We start from the raw sequence: 15579 nt of genomic DNA on the forward strand, positions 1-15579 counted from the left end.
AGGGCCAAAAAAAAAAAAAAAAAAAAAGGGATTTTTTGTAAAAAAAAAAAAAAAAAAAAAAAAAAATAAATAAATAAATATATATATATATATATATATATATATATATATATATATATATATATATATATATATATATATATATATATAACATGTGTTGTAGAGTTCATAGTCCTTTCTTAATCTGTTCAAGGAAACTTAATAGGTAATTTAAAAAAAAATAATAAAAAATAATAATCATTGCAAACAGAAATACTAACCTTATTAACTACACAAGCAGGCCTGTAAATATCACAAAATACTTGTATCTTAGTCAAAACTTACACAATCTTGACCAACAGTGCTAAATAAAAAGGCTGGATACCATAAGGTCATGTCTTTAGCATGTGCAAAATACCATCAAACAAATATTGCTTGTGTCAATGGAAAAAAAAACCTAAATCAGTGGCTCAGTAAAAGTTAAAGACAATTTTTTTAGAGTGTTGTTTCTTTTTTTAAAGATGCATTAACCAGCCTTCCCTCTAATCTACAGAATGTACAGGATTGATGGACATTGTGATTGTTTTGGACGGCTCAAACAGCATTTATCCTTGGCCACCAATGACGGAGTTCCTGCTCAAATTGATACCCTCTTTAGATATCGGACCTCAAAGTACACAGGTGACTCTTGCGCAATTGAGTTACGACAATTCTTGAATGCTCTTTTTCATTTTATTTTATTTTTTTTTATCTCACAATAGATGAGCGTCATTCAGTATAGTGATAACCAAAAGGTTGAATTCAAACTGAATCGTTACACAGACAGGAGCCAGATGCTTAATGCAGCATCCAAAATCGGACAGAAGTATGGCACTTCTACCAATACCTTCGCCGCAATCTCATTTGCCAGGTTGGTTTGACAGTAAACACATTTTTTTCTTTTAAAATACATGCAGAGTCTGTGTTTTTTTTTTACTTCTTAGCTTAGTGGCTTGGTCATTTCTTCCTTTCTTCTTTTCTTTAGGGGTATTTTTGGTAACACTTTGACAGTTATTTGACAGGGTGTGCATAAGACTGACATGACACTGTCAAAAACATGACATAACACCTGTCATGAACATGAAGGAGTCTTTATGAATTTCTATGAATGTTGTCATAGACATTTGGAAAATTATGACACTTTTAATGCAAAGTTGCTTTAAACTTTGCACTAAAAGTACCAACTTTGCATTAAAAGTGTCATTATTTACCGAATGACACTTGATGACAACAGTCATAAACGTTCATAAAGACTCCTTCCTGTTCACAATAGGTGTTATGTCATGTTTATGACAGTGTCATGTCAGTCTTATGCACAGCCCATCACATAAAGGGCTACCGTTATTTTTCATTATGTTGTTTTTTCATTGTAAAGTGTCTTGGCATCACATAGTGAATCGGAGCTAAAGAAATGGTTGAATTGAATTATCTTACTGTAAGAACGTCTTTTGTTTGTAACCTTACCTCAGTAAGGAAGCTTTTTCTGCAAGCAACGGTGGCCGACCTGAAGCTGCTAAAGTCATGGTGGTCGTTACTGATGGGGAGTCGCACGATAGCCACATTAGAGACAGCGTCATCGCTGAGTGTGACAAGCAAGGCATCATTCGATTTGGTATTGCGGTATGTGATCAATTATTGTGTACTCTAAATATTGAATAGGTTAAGATTTGAAACAGACAATCATCAGATGACTCTTTAAAACAAGAAAAATAAGAAGCTTGGAATGCGTTCAGTGGCTTCAAATTTACTGACCTCCCTGGTAATGGAAAAATGCATTCTCAAAGATGAATAAACTTTAAATTCTAATGAACATTTAACACTGGAGCTGGAAAACATTTCAAATATTCAAAATAAACAAATAAAACAACAAATAAAATTAATTACTTAGTCTCTGTAAACACAATTATTTTTTTTTAAAAAGGGCTAATTTAAACCTAAACACCAGACTGAAGATTTTTGTCATCCAATTTTTTGTTGAAATAGAAAAACAATAAATCATGCAAATAGAAATTTTAGGTTTCTTTAATTAATCATCTGATTAACTGATTTATTGCCTATTGCAATTGGTACTTCCTGGTAAATTTGTGGCTTTTTGTTAGTAGAATGTAATGCTGAAGAAAATTTAGAGAAATTTGACTACACTTGTTCAGTTCGTAAAAATACAATTGAACAAAATTATAGGTATTACAAATCCGAAAAAAATAATCTCCCTGTTGAAAGATGGACCTTGCACCTTTGCATTGATTATTGTTGTTTCTCTCTGATTAATTCTATATCAATATGTAAAAGTTGAGTTTTTCCTTTTTGCTCCTCAGGTGTTGGGTTACTACACCAGAAACAACATAGATACAAAAAATCTCATCCAGGAAATCAAATCGATTGCCAGTGAGCCCACAGAGAAGCACTTCTTCAATGTGTCAGAAGAAGCAGTCCTTTCCACCATCGCTGGGACTTTAGGAAAACGCATCTTCAACATAGAGGGTGGATATTATTTCCATTTTGTTTTTCTGTTCATGTACATGTTCTGTAGGAAACAACCGCAGAGATGAGAAGTGGAAAGTGCACATTTCATTGCTATCGTTGATCTGCCGTCCTGTTCTTAACTTCTCTATCGTGCTTTGTTTGCCTAAGGTACCGGAAAAGAGGGAGATAGCTTCCAGATGGAGATGTCCCAGGTCGGATTCAGTGCATACTACTCCAAGCAGCAGGTACAGAAATAATACAATTGTAGAAGAAATATATATTAAGTAATTATTAGTGGATCTATCTCCATTTGGTCCTTTCTACTTGTTAAAGGGAGAATTAATGTGGCCACAGAGGCTCAGTGTCTTTGTTAGAGAACCGCCACAGCTTTAAAAACCATTTTCCTTCAGTGTTACTTTTTTTTTTTCATTCTAGTTAAATTAGTCACGTTTTATTTGGAAACTCTTGTGCTGGTAAATGAAGGAACCACAATGTGTCGATGTTTATGACGTTTTACTGGTTCCCTGGTGCTTCTAGGATATGATGATGCTGGGAGCAGTGGGAGCATACGCCTGGAGTGGGACTGTTGTCCATCAGAAAGGATCTGTAGCAACTATTTTCCCTTTCTCCGCCTTTCAGGGAACGCTTCAAGAGAGAAATCACAGCTCACTGCTGGGTACGCTTTTCAGATTTTTATTGCCACATCCTACAAATTGTATTTCTGTACCAGAAATACAATTTCTGGTACAGAAATATGATTAAATATGGTTAAATATGGTTAAATATGAAGACTGCAGTTCAGTCTTCATATTTAACAGATGTGTTGGATGACTGAATGGCCAATGCAGCTAAATGTTTCTAGTACCCACATAATTATTGTTCAAGATTAGGGGATAAGTTTCATTTCAATGTGAGATTTCAACAAATGTTCACTGGAGTATTGTTATTTCTCTGTGATATAAATAATCATTTACAACAAGAAACAAGAAATATTTTATCAAAAAGTCAGGCTTTTAGATTTTTTTTTTCATAGAACATTTTTAATACAAATAGAGAGAAAAAACTTGGAAAAATTAGAAAAAGAAGCAGTGTTGGATACTCGCCATGAAAAGGTAATTTGCTGCCTCAATCTAAAAATGACAACCAGTCTTGCTAAATATTCACTTTATAGAGAGTGCTTTTGTAAAATTAGCATCAACAATGTTCATCAGGCATTTCAAGTTTAATTTAAAAACTGTTTTCTGCAGGAAATATGTTTTTTTATAAATAAAATAAAATAAACCCAGTCTTTCTAAACATGAAAATACTTGTTTAAAAAACAAACAAACAAACAAAAGCACTTACTGGTTTTGCACAGAAGTCCAGGCTTGTTAGTCGTTGCTGTCTGCTTGGCACTACCTGGTGGTACTTTCTCTTTCTGTGCCACACTGCGACTGACAATGTTTCTTTAAATTTAACTTATTGTTTTTTAAAACTAAACAAAACTTTGCCACCTGCATAGAGTGCACAGCAAAACCTTAACATTGTCATATTTAGCTGGCACAAACTCAAAATGGTGATGGTGTAGTAAAACAGGCATCTCTTTCCTCCCTCCATTGCTGTTTACCTTTGGGTTGCTGGCAGATTGGTATGTTTTACACGCGAGTTGCCCTCATGCTGAAAGCATCGCTTGTCGCATGTGCAACACAACGTAAAACAAGAAAAAAGCAAACATACAAAGGAAAGGAAAATGTAAAAATAGTAAAACACAATCACTTGGATAAGTATATCTTTTTCTTGTTCTCCTGGGCAGGTTATGCTCTCACCACGCTGACTGATGGGTCTACAGAGTATTTTGTAGCTGGAGCTCCTCGCTCCAACCATTCCGGACAAGTGATCGTCTACACTGTGAACCCCCAGAAGCAACCGGCTGTTGTGGATACAGAAAGAGGGAAACAGGTTTGGAGATTGAATGATGTATCCACCTAGTAAATTCAGTGGAAGATGTGCACTTTCATCTGCAACCGGATCAGATTTGCGATGTGATGGATAAGCAGCTGGAACTCATTGCAGATTGGGTCGTACTTTGGGAGCGTCCTGTGCTCACTGGACGTAGACGACGATAAAGTGACGGATTTGCTTCTGGTTGGAGCGCCCATGTACATGAATGAGCTGAAGAAAGAACAAGGCAGGGTCTACTTATTCTCTGTCACCAAGGTAACAATGATTAAAAAAAATGATAATAATCATCTCTAAATTTTTAGCATTTTTAACTCCAGAGTCTCATCCTCTGTGCATAAGTCTCACACTTTGCTTGTCTCTTCTTCTGAAGGGAATACTGAGTGAGCAGGGATTCCTCAATGGTCCTTCTGGAAATGAAAATGCTCGTTTTGGAATTGCTATCTCTGTCATTCCTGACCTTGACCTCAACGGATTCAGTGATGTTGTGGTTGGAGCCCCCCTAGAGGACCAGAGGAAGGGTGTGATTTACATCTACAATGGCTACAACAAGGGTCTGAAAAAAGACTTCTCACAGGTACAACACACAACTTTTGTGTTTAAGAAATACACGAAGAGTAGAGGTTTTATTCGTATATCTTTGGAGCTGAAATTATGTGTGTGAAACTAGTATGTTTTGTTAACTATTTCAATGTGCATGAAAAAATTCCACTCCTAACATGTTCAAAGTATTTCTGAAGGATGCTTTTATTTACTCCACATTTAATGACTTCTATGAAAGCAAGGAGATTTTTGTATACACAGAATGTATTCCACTAAAACTTTGTTTTAGAAAAATCAATGAGAAATGATAATTAATGCAGCCAAACAACAACTCAACAAACAGACTAAGACTGATTTACTACTAATTTCAATACGACACAAAGATAAACACAAACATACTGACATTAATTAAACCCTTCTCTAGTACTCGGAGAGGAACGTGTCAGGAATGTGAAGCCAAATGTTTTTCAAAAAATAATTAAAGGTGAAAAGGTGTCAAGAGTGTACCTATGTTTCAAAAGTTTAAAGAAAAGGGGAAGAGGCTTAATTTTGGGTTGTAATCAATGAATAATTGTTATAAAACATTTCTCATTAAGTGCCACAAAAAGTCCTTAGATATTGGTTAGTATCTAATCCGACAGATTGTCAATCTGAGAGCGAAGGACTGGGAGAGAAAAAAAAGAAGAATCAAATTCACATTCTGAACCAGTTTTTTATCCATCAGTTTCCAACACCTGAAGCTCCAGGAATAGAGTCTGGAAGGCTGCCTTCATGTCTCAGACCAGGTTGTTTAGTTTCCACAACCAACCCGTGTTTCTGCTCCGATGGGTCCATCAACTCCAGCTCTTTCATGGCTGGATGGACAGTCAGGTTACTCTGAAACTCTCCTGCCACTCATCCTCCCTTTGGATTGAGACGCAACTCTTAAGACCAGAATTACATAAAGTCAGTGTGGATTCATTTAGATTTTTATGACTGAAGAAATGAACTGTCAAAAATTAATGTGGCATGATAAAGTGCACCTGGCCATTTCCAAGAGAACGTTGACGTTCGGTACCACACAGTAACTCGGTATCATTGTGTGTCTATTCGGAAATAATTTTAAGCCTGTTTTGACCAGAGATATGACTAGTGTTGGACTTAACTGTATTTACTGTTTCACAGAGAATCCCAGGCTCCAAACTGAATCCTCAACTTCAGTTTTTTGGAAGATCTTTAGACAGCAATAAAGACCTGAATGATGATACCATTCCTGACATCTCCGTTGGTGCTTACGGATCCGTTGTCCAGCTTTGGTGAGTTCCAGAAAAAAGTTGTGTGGGAACACTGTGAACATGCGAACATGCAACTGATATTACTTTTGATTGCAGGTCCAGAGGAGTGGCAGTTGTTACAGCTAAAGCCTCCTTCAAACCGGATAAAATCAACATTTTAAACAAAGACTGTGACAGTAGTGGACGCAAAGTCTCTTGCTTCAACGTGAACATCTGTTTTAGTGCTTCATTCAGACCCACAAATCCTGTAGGACCCGTAGGTAAGCTGGATTCCTCAAAGTAACTTTAAACAATAGATTTGACTGTGCAAAAAAACATTAAGAGGAAGGATATTGCTGTATCTTCAAATAGACCTACGCTACTTTTTTTCACAGGCAGTTTTATTAAAGAACTTATCTTTAGCTTTTTTGTTTCATTAAAATGTGTCTATTTCTGTTACTAAAACAAAGTAGATTAGAAGGAAGCTGAAAAGAAATAGATCCAACATACAAGAGCCAGATTTGGAAAACTAATGGAGTTAGGATAGAAGTGTTTAGATTAAACAAGCAATAAAGGAGGAATAAAGGAGTTGGTATAAAGAATTAAATTCAGACATTTCTAAAAATGTAAGAGCAAAGTGCTTCCAAAATGCTATAAAAACACCTTAAAGTTGTTAAACGTTTTCCCTGACAGCTCCTACTTCCAAACGTCATTACACTGGGAATCAAACTTCAAGGATTTCTAACTAAGAAGGACGTGCTTAAAATTAAAGTTGCATGTCGTGTCATGTATAGACTAAAAAGCATTCCTTTTATTTTTTGGCTTCAGAGAACACCCACTCCCTGCTCAACTCCTCCAAACTAGCAGCAGCAGCAATTAGCAAACATCTGGGGAACTATGAATGTGTTTTATTTGTCATACCAGCTACTTCTCAGTGCATTGCTCCTATGAATAGTTGAAAATGGCATAATGAAGAAACATTGTTGTGAGGATGTACTGAAGTAGGAGTTTCAGAAAGAGTAGGAACTTCTTAAAGAGACTGTGTGGGTTTTGCAAAATAGCCATAGTTTTAAAGCACTTTTATTTTTGATCGAAATCAAATAAAACATGTATTTGATTTGACGGACGGATGGGTGTATCTATGGGTCAAAGTCTAAAGTGTGTAAATAATAAAGGAACAATTTATTCCAGCCTCATTTTTGTTTTTCAAAAGTAGCTGTGTATAGTCCAAGTAATTCTCAGAAACATCTGTGCCAAAATGTCTACGTTTTGGAGGGGTTCAATATTTGAGTCTCAAATATCGTTTTCCTTTTTTTTTTTGTTGTTGATCTTGTTTCTTTCATTTCAGATGTGTCCTACACATTGACTCTGGACGCTGACCTGAAGGGTTCACGGGTAACTTCAAGAGGACAGTTTGAAGTAAACAACGAACGATACCTGAAGGAGAAGATAAAAGTATCCTCCACATCCCAATGTGTAGATCGCAGGGTTCATGTTCAGGTAAGTGTTCACCGTCAAATCTTTTTGAGTATAATTGGCCTCTCTTGTTCCTATTCTGGAGATGTAGACTTGTGTTGCTCTTTTTTTTAATACATCAAACAGGAAACACCAGACTTGGTAAATTCCCTCAGTCTGAAAGTAGAAGTTGAGCAAGAAAATCCAGACGTCAACCCTGTCCTCGACAGCTTTTCTCCAAAAGCCTTTGAATTCTTTGTAAGTAAGAAGCTTTAAAACATGTTTTAAGTGATGATAAATTAGTTTCCTAATTAAAACTGCAGCATCGCATCCAGCTGAATTTATTGGTCCATCACTGTTTCAGATCCCTTTTACTAAAGACTGTGGGTCTGATGAATTGTGTGTTAATGATCTGGAGCTGAAAGTGAAGGCGGACAGGCAGGGGTCCAGGTAAGAATGACAGCTTACTGCAGTCCTATATAGTACAGCACACTTGACTTAACAATTACTGCTCTCATTGGCTGGAGGTGTGCAGAGATCCTCCATCTCTCAAACCTATTTAGATTCTACTACCAAAGTGCTTTGGTTGTTGACTTATATCTCCAACTGATTAGCATCGAAATAAGACCCAATGAGGATCTTAGTAATAATTAAAAGACTGTTTTGTGATGATTAATGTATAATTGTTTCCTGTTACATCATGATTGTCCTGCAGCAGGTGCAGTCAAAGTGCTAACTATAATGATGAGTCATGGGTTCAAACATTGTGTTGACATATTCCTTTGGTACAAATTGAAGCATCTCTTTTAATAACAGCCTTAAATCCCTGTAATTTGTTTTTCACCAGAACAGCAATTGTAAACCAGTTATGATATGACAAGAAGCCTTGTAGTAGTACAGATTGACAGCGGCCTCCATGCTTACTGGCAGTCCTGGTAAAGATGTGGAAAAGAGCTCAAAATATGTTTCTGTAGCATAAAACACACTGCAGCTTAACTGCAGTGTTTCAGCAGGATAATATTTCCAGCTGCCCGGTCAAAGCAGCACAGAAATAGGTCAACAGATGGAAAATCAAACTTTCTGAGTCTGCAGACCTAAAGTCTGTTAAGAATTTGGAGGGTGAGCTTCAAGTATTTAGTGCCAATTTTGACTAAGGCATTGAATTAATTCAAATGAAAGCAACAGTTTCAGAGAGAGCTTACCACAGCTTTTAAGAGCTTTTTTGGTCTCTGTGTTTGTTCTGAATGTGCGGAGTATGCTCAGTTCCTATTACTCCCTCTGCTTTATTCAATTGTCACAAAATAAAATAGAAAAAAAAAGTGCTTTCCCAGTGTTTCGAAATCAGATTCAATAAAGTTTTCTGTGTGATTCTTTTACAGCTCAAGTCCCGTTCTGTTCAGCGCCAACAACCGAGAGCTGAAATTCAAAGTCGTTGTGAAGAATAAAAATGAGAACGCATACAACACACAGGTCTCTGTCATGTTCTCCAACAACCTCTTCTACTCCTCTGCCACGGCTGTGAGTATTTTATGTTTCTGTGTATTTGAGTTTGTTCACAAATGATTGGCCATTTTATGTCATGTTTGTATTGTTATGAGCAAACTAAACAAAATCTGCTTTGTATTCACTGGAATACTGCTGAGTTAAGTGTTCAAAGTCAATGGTAATAAAACATAAAGCTATAAATATTATTGTCCAGTGTGCACTTTGTATTTGCAGACAGATGAAGTCAAATGCACATCAACGCTAAAAAATACAGTCACTTGTCAGGTGGGAGTTGCAGTATTAAAGAAAGACCAAGAGGTAAATATAAATACTGTTTTCTGAGCTGGATTTGGTGTCATTATTAATTTCTCAAACAGCTATGATTAACACCCTGTTATTTCATTACAGGTTAACTTTCAGATCACATTTGATTACAGTTGTGATTCTCAGGAAAACCAAGCCGTTGTGAAATTTGAGGCCAGAAGGTACAAAGACCTGGAAATCCTTTTAATTCCACTTTGAATTTCTTTAAATGAACATTCATGAGATGATAATGAGACGAGTGATTGATATGATATGATTTTCAGTGATGGAAAAGAGGAAAATCCTGCCGACAATTCTGTGCAAATATCCATTCCTGTGCAATTTGACACAGGAGTTGTGTTGTCCACGTGAGTCTGTTTTTTTTTTTTTCTTTTTCTCAGTTTATCAGCAATATGAAATTAAAGAATAGCATCATGAAATACGTTAAATACTTTTCCTGTTGTTTCACAGGGAGTCAAATATCAACTTTTATGTGGCAGAATCAACCAATCAAGTGGTAACCACGGTGAAGACTCTGGATGACATAGGACCGGAGTTTACCTTTACAGTGAAGGTACATTTAGCAAATCCACCTTATGCAGGATTATTGTCTCATTTTATTGTATTTAATGACTAAAGCAAAATGTGTTCAAAGGTCTCAATAGGTATATTCCCTCTCAGCCTCCTTTTTCTCACAATAAGTCTGCCAGTGAAAACAAAAGGTGAAAATCCGCTCCTGTATTTAACCAGCGTGGAGCCACAAGCTGTGAGTGCTCCTATTCTGTAATAATGAAAATACCACCACATGCATATTTGTTTTGCCAATATAATTTACAGTAAATGGGTTTTGATAATTGCATTACTGATGGTCATGTCCACAAACAGAGAGGATCTATCAGCTGCTCCACCAGCCTAAAGAATCCTCCACACATTGGTGAACAAACCCAGACGGTTTCATTCAGAGAGGAGAATCTCAAAGGTACAAAGACACTGGTAAGTTGGTGACTCCCTTTGTTCAATGTTTACCTTGTTTTAATGGTGTGGTTATGATATTTCCGATTGCATGTTCACATTAAAGTATCAAATCCTAAATATGTCTTTTTTTTATATTTACCGTATTGAGCACATGGTAGCAAACACAGTGCTTCCCGCTTTAAATGGGGTTCTATGAGATCTGTCAGCTTATTGAAACTACATATTACTCCACTGTAAAAACTATTTCCAGGACACACATTTTGTATCATTTATGACCTATTTCGAATTATATAATTTTTAGAACAAAATAATAATACAAAAACAATGCAGTAGAAAAATAATGCAGTAGTTTAGTCCAGTCTTATTATTTTAACCACTAGGGCTGAACTTACAAAACAAATATGTGTAAATTTCCTTTTTCTGCCAGTATGATTTTCATGTAGATGAAGTTCCTGTGGTGATTATGCCAAATTGATCTGCTTTTTTCCTCCTTTTTGTTGTTGCTATAATCGTTTTATTGTTTCTTTTTTTTTCCACCTGATAGGACTGTACAAGTGCAAAATGTGAGAAAATAGAATGCATCCTTAAAGACACTGAAGTAAAGAGTGACTATTTGGTAAAGGTTAAAACAAGAATCTGGAATGGCACATTTATTACGGTAAATCTCTACCTCATATGTCTTCAAATGTATTTTTATGTTACTGATAATTGAAATCATACTAATATCTTAAATCCACAATTTTCCTGTGCTAGGCTTCATATCAGAGCATAGATCTGATTTCCAGCCTGGATGTGAAGACCTCCAAACCGGATCTTCTCATTGTCCAACACAAGCATCTGGATGTAAGTTCACATTAAGATGTTTCTGTTTGTACCTCACAACAAAACACCTCATGTGAAACTGCAGCATTTGAAATTTTACTCATGCAGGATGGGATTATTCAGGCATTTTCTATTTGTGGGAACTGTACATCAAAGAAAACATAAGTTTAAAGTTTATTTGTCCGCACTCTTTGGAGACGGATCTGACAGTGACCTTGCCAAAACCTCTTTGTGTCCAGGTGGTTTTGCCTGTCAGCAAACCTGGAGAGAAAGCCGATGTTCCAGTTGGTGTGATAGTTGGTAGTGCCATAGGTGGTCTGGTGCTGCTGGCTCTGGTTGTTGGTCTGCTGTATAAGGTAAAGAGTTCATTAAAAAGTATGGAAAATACTGAAGATTATCACTGGGGACATATTTTTTTATGGTTGATGGAAAAGCAACTGTGATAATTCCGAGTAAATAGGAGTAAATTAGAGTAAACTACATGTAATGTATCTTCTTTAAAAAAAAAAATAACAAGATGAAGCTTATTTATATTCATTGGATGATGCATCTGTATGCATTGTAATTTAAAAGAACTATTTGAAAATTGGCATTCTACTGAAATACCTCCCTATGTTGCACTATACTGAGCAAAATCCTAAAAACGTTTTGCCGTTTTTTTTATATATTTAACTATAAAAGACCTTCGGCAATTTATTAAAGCAGTCTCAAGCAGCTATTTTCTGTGCTTTCTGAAGTTATTTTTAAGTTTCTCACTGATTTTAGATTATTTCTACACTTACTTAAATCCAGAACTGGAGCATAGCAAACATAGCATAGTTGCCAGAGACATAGAGACATAGATGTTATGATAGAGAACTACAGAAACCAGAGACATGGCTTCTTACTCTGGTAACACAATAAATGGGAATGAACAGAGTTACTTTTCTTAAATATCAGGAATACACAGTCACATTGAATGAATTAGAATATGCATTCTGATGAGGCTTGATTCTCAGGTTAAAATAAGCTTTTGAGAAGTTATGCAGAAAAAATGGTTGAAATTTGTAAAAAAAAAAAAAAAAAAAAAAAAAAGGGCTACTTCTCAGCCACCAAAAATAATAGTGTTTCTTTATTTGAGCCACTTATTTCCAAAAGGAATATTACAATAGCCTTTTTAGAGAAGTGGCCTTAAGGAAAGAAACAATAAAGGTTGAGGAAAAGGCCACAGTTCAGACAGGTTTAAGACGTAGCGCGTTTAAATCTCTGGATAAGGTACTGGCCTGCTAGGTCTCCAGGCTACTGCTTGCAACAACATTTCTCCTGAATTTCTCTGTCTCACTGGGTATTTGACACAAATCTTTCTGTAATGAATTTGCGTTCAAGCAGGAAAGTTCTGGTATCAATACATTATTCTTGGGTGGCCGTTTTGTTATGGATCTGCAACTTTCAAAAGCATTCTTAGCTTGTTTTTATTCTCTCTGAAGAAAGATTGAAAATTAATACTGCTCTACCAAAGCCCTGGTAGTACGAGAAAGTTTCAGTCTTTTGAAGAAAAAGAATAAAAAAATTAGGGGTCATTTAAAAGCTTTGCACAGCACTGGGTGCTGGAACTGCATTTTTTCTTGGATTAACATTAGCACAAAGTAACCTCCATCTTTTTACTCTCTAGTTTGGATTTTTCAAAAGAAAGTACCATCAGCTTCAGAAGGAGGATGATGAGGACAAACAGACCGATGCACATGATGATGGAGTTTTGTGAAGAGGAACCCCTCAGCCATCTCTCTGTCTGTAAAGCTCCAGTGTTGGTATTGGCACAGCTGTAGCGCAAACGGGTCAGAACGTATTCACTGGAAACTGGGCACTTTAAGAAAACGGATGCTTGTAAGTTTGTGGATGAATGAGATTAAGTTCTTTAGCTCTTTTACAGGGGATTGTTGTTGTGCTTTGCTTTGTGAATTGTAGAGATTTGTGACAAAAGTGCACTGTTTGTCTTTCATCATAAATAATAATTTTTTAGGTTATGGATGGACTTTGCAATTAGATGCAGAATTATCATCTGCAATTTTACACTGTAACTGGATCTTGCATGATTTTTGGGGAGGGAAATGTTTGTTTTGTTTTCCTATTTTGCTTTAAGCAGTTTGTGCCACAAACTGACTTGGGGATTAAATTTTGCATCTCACTCTCAGGGCTACTTTTATATTAAAAGTACTGACATTAATGGTCTAAAAACAAGATAGAAAAAAAAGAATGAGATCCTGTAAGTGGTAATTTACAACACCCTCTTTATTTATTAAAACTCCTTGACACAGATGTTGAAAAAGGCTTTCAAATAAATTCATATAATTGCAGTTGTATCATCAGCTGAACAAAACTGCTGCCATTTCCTCAGATTGGAGATCCCTCCTCCTGACAGTTTGGTGGCTTGTCATCAAGCATAGTTTATCACACTTCTTGTTGTTTTCTTCTGTTTCAATCAGTGCCCTGATAATGTGGTTAAGTTTAGGTAAATCACCATTTTCTATCTGCTATTTTCGGATTTCCGGGGATCAACTTGAATGGCTTGTCCTTTCATATTTTCCGTTTGGAAGAGTAAGAGAATAAAACTGTGCCACATCATATTTGTACCCCAGGGAATCAGGTAATCATTGAGAACTAATAAAGGTTCCTATAGCTAACCTTTATTTGGTCTCAAATGAACAGTTGGTTTTTCAAACCATTTCAGCGTGAGATTCAGCTGCTGCAATAAAACATGGATGTATTTTAGGAACATAAATATGGAGCGTACTGTATGTTGTTGCTGTGTTTAATTTTTTTTTCTGTATGTATTGTAAGAACTAAAAGTATGATTTTACAGAGATTTTTTATTATGTGGAGTTGGAACTTTATACACGGCTATTGATTACATTTGTGGTACTTGATTTTTATCATTAGAGGCGTCATTTATTAGTCATTTGTTGATGAAAGCTCACCATAGTTTTCAGTTAAATTATTAAATTTACTGATTATTTAGATAGTCAAATAATATGTAAATTAATATAATACAAATACTGAGTTCTTTCATTACCAACAAATGATTATTCAAATTTAACACATCCAAAATTGGTCTATAACAACTTCATCCCATGTTAAGCTCTTCTACATGCATATTTTTTTTATTTCAGATCTCAAAGCTTGTACTTTAATTTATCTGTGATGGTGCATCATGTCATTGTTCTTATTAGAGGTCTATGTGCCAATGTGCATTTATGTGCATTATGCTTTACAGTGTTTGGGCATTAACTGTTTCCAAAGACATTTAGTGGAGTAGAAATAAAGATCGAACATTTTTGATGGACATTTTCAACCTGAAACAGTTATATAATACTGAATACATATATTCAAATAGAAATATATATATTTTTTGTATTGGTCTGTCCTTTTCCCATAAACTGTAAACAGAAAATAATTATAAAGGTTCCAAACATCAGTCTGTGAGTAATTAACTAATGTAATGTATTAACATAAATATATTTATTGATAATGTTCTAATCTTATAAACATGACTTATTTGACATTTGATATTTTGTCACATTAATTTGAAAACATGCATTGGCACATCTTTGACACGAGGTGGCAGCAAAAAGCTAATTATAGTTCCTCCCAAAGTATTAAAAGTCTGATCCCTGTGATTTGGTGCCGTTTTTAAATAAAATATCCTCGTTTTTCTTAAGTGTCTCCCCTGCTGTTTCTGACTGGAACATCTTCAGCAGTCCTTTGTCTTCTAGGAACACCGTGCTGACATTTATATCTAAAACAACCACTTTCCTCACATTTTGATTGCCATGTTTTCCCACTGTAAGGTTATTCTCTCCCTTGACAGTCCTGGAATGTGTTTCTAACTGTTTTCCTTCTCACAGAGTAAACACCTGCAACCAGCGGTCTTTAATATTCATTTCTGTAGATCTGGCCAAATAGAATATGCCATTCGTATCTTATAAGTTGCATATTTCTCCAGGATCTTGGGCTCCGAGTCTCTCCTTGTCAGAGGGGGGTATACGAGGTTTGATAAACGGCTGAGCTGCACTATTTCACAATTACTCACGCGGCGCACTGTTGTGAAACAGCTGTTAGATTCTATGTATAGGTGTACAGGGAGCGATGTGGAAATACTTGGTGAAATGAGATACAGGAAAGGTTTTTGAGCACGTTTGTGAGTTCATCCTTCTGGGACTTTCTTTAGATGACTGGCAGCTACAGGGCCAAACAACTGGCTCCCCCAACACAGTGGGATGATTACTGCTGAATTGCTGCAATGTGAATGTAAATCAGAGATGATATCACTGCATATTTTTTAACTGCT

General features: G+C 35.9%; 1 protein-coding gene across 1 annotated transcript in view; it reads left to right on the forward strand.

Moving 5' to 3' along the window:
- Positions 1 to 14949, forward strand: part of itga2.2 (integrin, alpha 2 (CD49B, alpha 2 subunit of VLA-2 receptor), tandem duplicate 2) — a 24648-nt gene extending 9699 nt beyond the window's left edge. Inside the window, exons 6-30 of the mRNA XM_015057486.1 lie at positions 533 to 660; positions 741 to 889; positions 1488 to 1638; positions 2334 to 2499; positions 2650 to 2726; positions 3019 to 3157; positions 4274 to 4419; positions 4534 to 4677; positions 4793 to 4996; positions 6127 to 6257; positions 6333 to 6496; positions 7564 to 7715; positions 7818 to 7928; positions 8035 to 8120; positions 9050 to 9188; positions 9390 to 9473; positions 9564 to 9640; positions 9743 to 9826; positions 9930 to 10032; positions 10114 to 10224; positions 10344 to 10451; positions 10978 to 11091; positions 11187 to 11276; positions 11495 to 11611; positions 12907 to 14949. Of these exons, the coding sequence (XP_014912972.1) occupies positions 533 to 660; positions 741 to 889; positions 1488 to 1638; positions 2334 to 2499; positions 2650 to 2726; positions 3019 to 3157; positions 4274 to 4419; positions 4534 to 4677; positions 4793 to 4996; positions 6127 to 6257; positions 6333 to 6496; positions 7564 to 7715; positions 7818 to 7928; positions 8035 to 8120; positions 9050 to 9188; positions 9390 to 9473; positions 9564 to 9640; positions 9743 to 9826; positions 9930 to 10032; positions 10114 to 10224; positions 10344 to 10451; positions 10978 to 11091; positions 11187 to 11276; positions 11495 to 11611; positions 12907 to 12996 (3065 nt within the window). The 3' untranslated portion in view covers positions 12997 to 14949. The remainder of the gene's footprint in view (positions 1 to 532; positions 661 to 740; positions 890 to 1487; positions 1639 to 2333; positions 2500 to 2649; positions 2727 to 3018; positions 3158 to 4273; positions 4420 to 4533; positions 4678 to 4792; positions 4997 to 6126; positions 6258 to 6332; positions 6497 to 7563; positions 7716 to 7817; positions 7929 to 8034; positions 8121 to 9049; positions 9189 to 9389; positions 9474 to 9563; positions 9641 to 9742; positions 9827 to 9929; positions 10033 to 10113; positions 10225 to 10343; positions 10452 to 10977; positions 11092 to 11186; positions 11277 to 11494; positions 11612 to 12906) is intronic.
- Positions 14950 to 15579: the final 630 nt, after the last annotated feature.

The sequence above is a fragment of the Poecilia latipinna genome, unplaced genomic scaffold (assembly GCF_001443285.1).
Source record: "Poecilia latipinna isolate Pla-1442-1.1 unplaced genomic scaffold, P_latipinna-1.0 Scaffold1466, whole genome shotgun sequence".
NCBI lineage: Eukaryota > Metazoa > Chordata > Actinopteri > Cyprinodontiformes > Poeciliidae > Poecilia > Poecilia latipinna.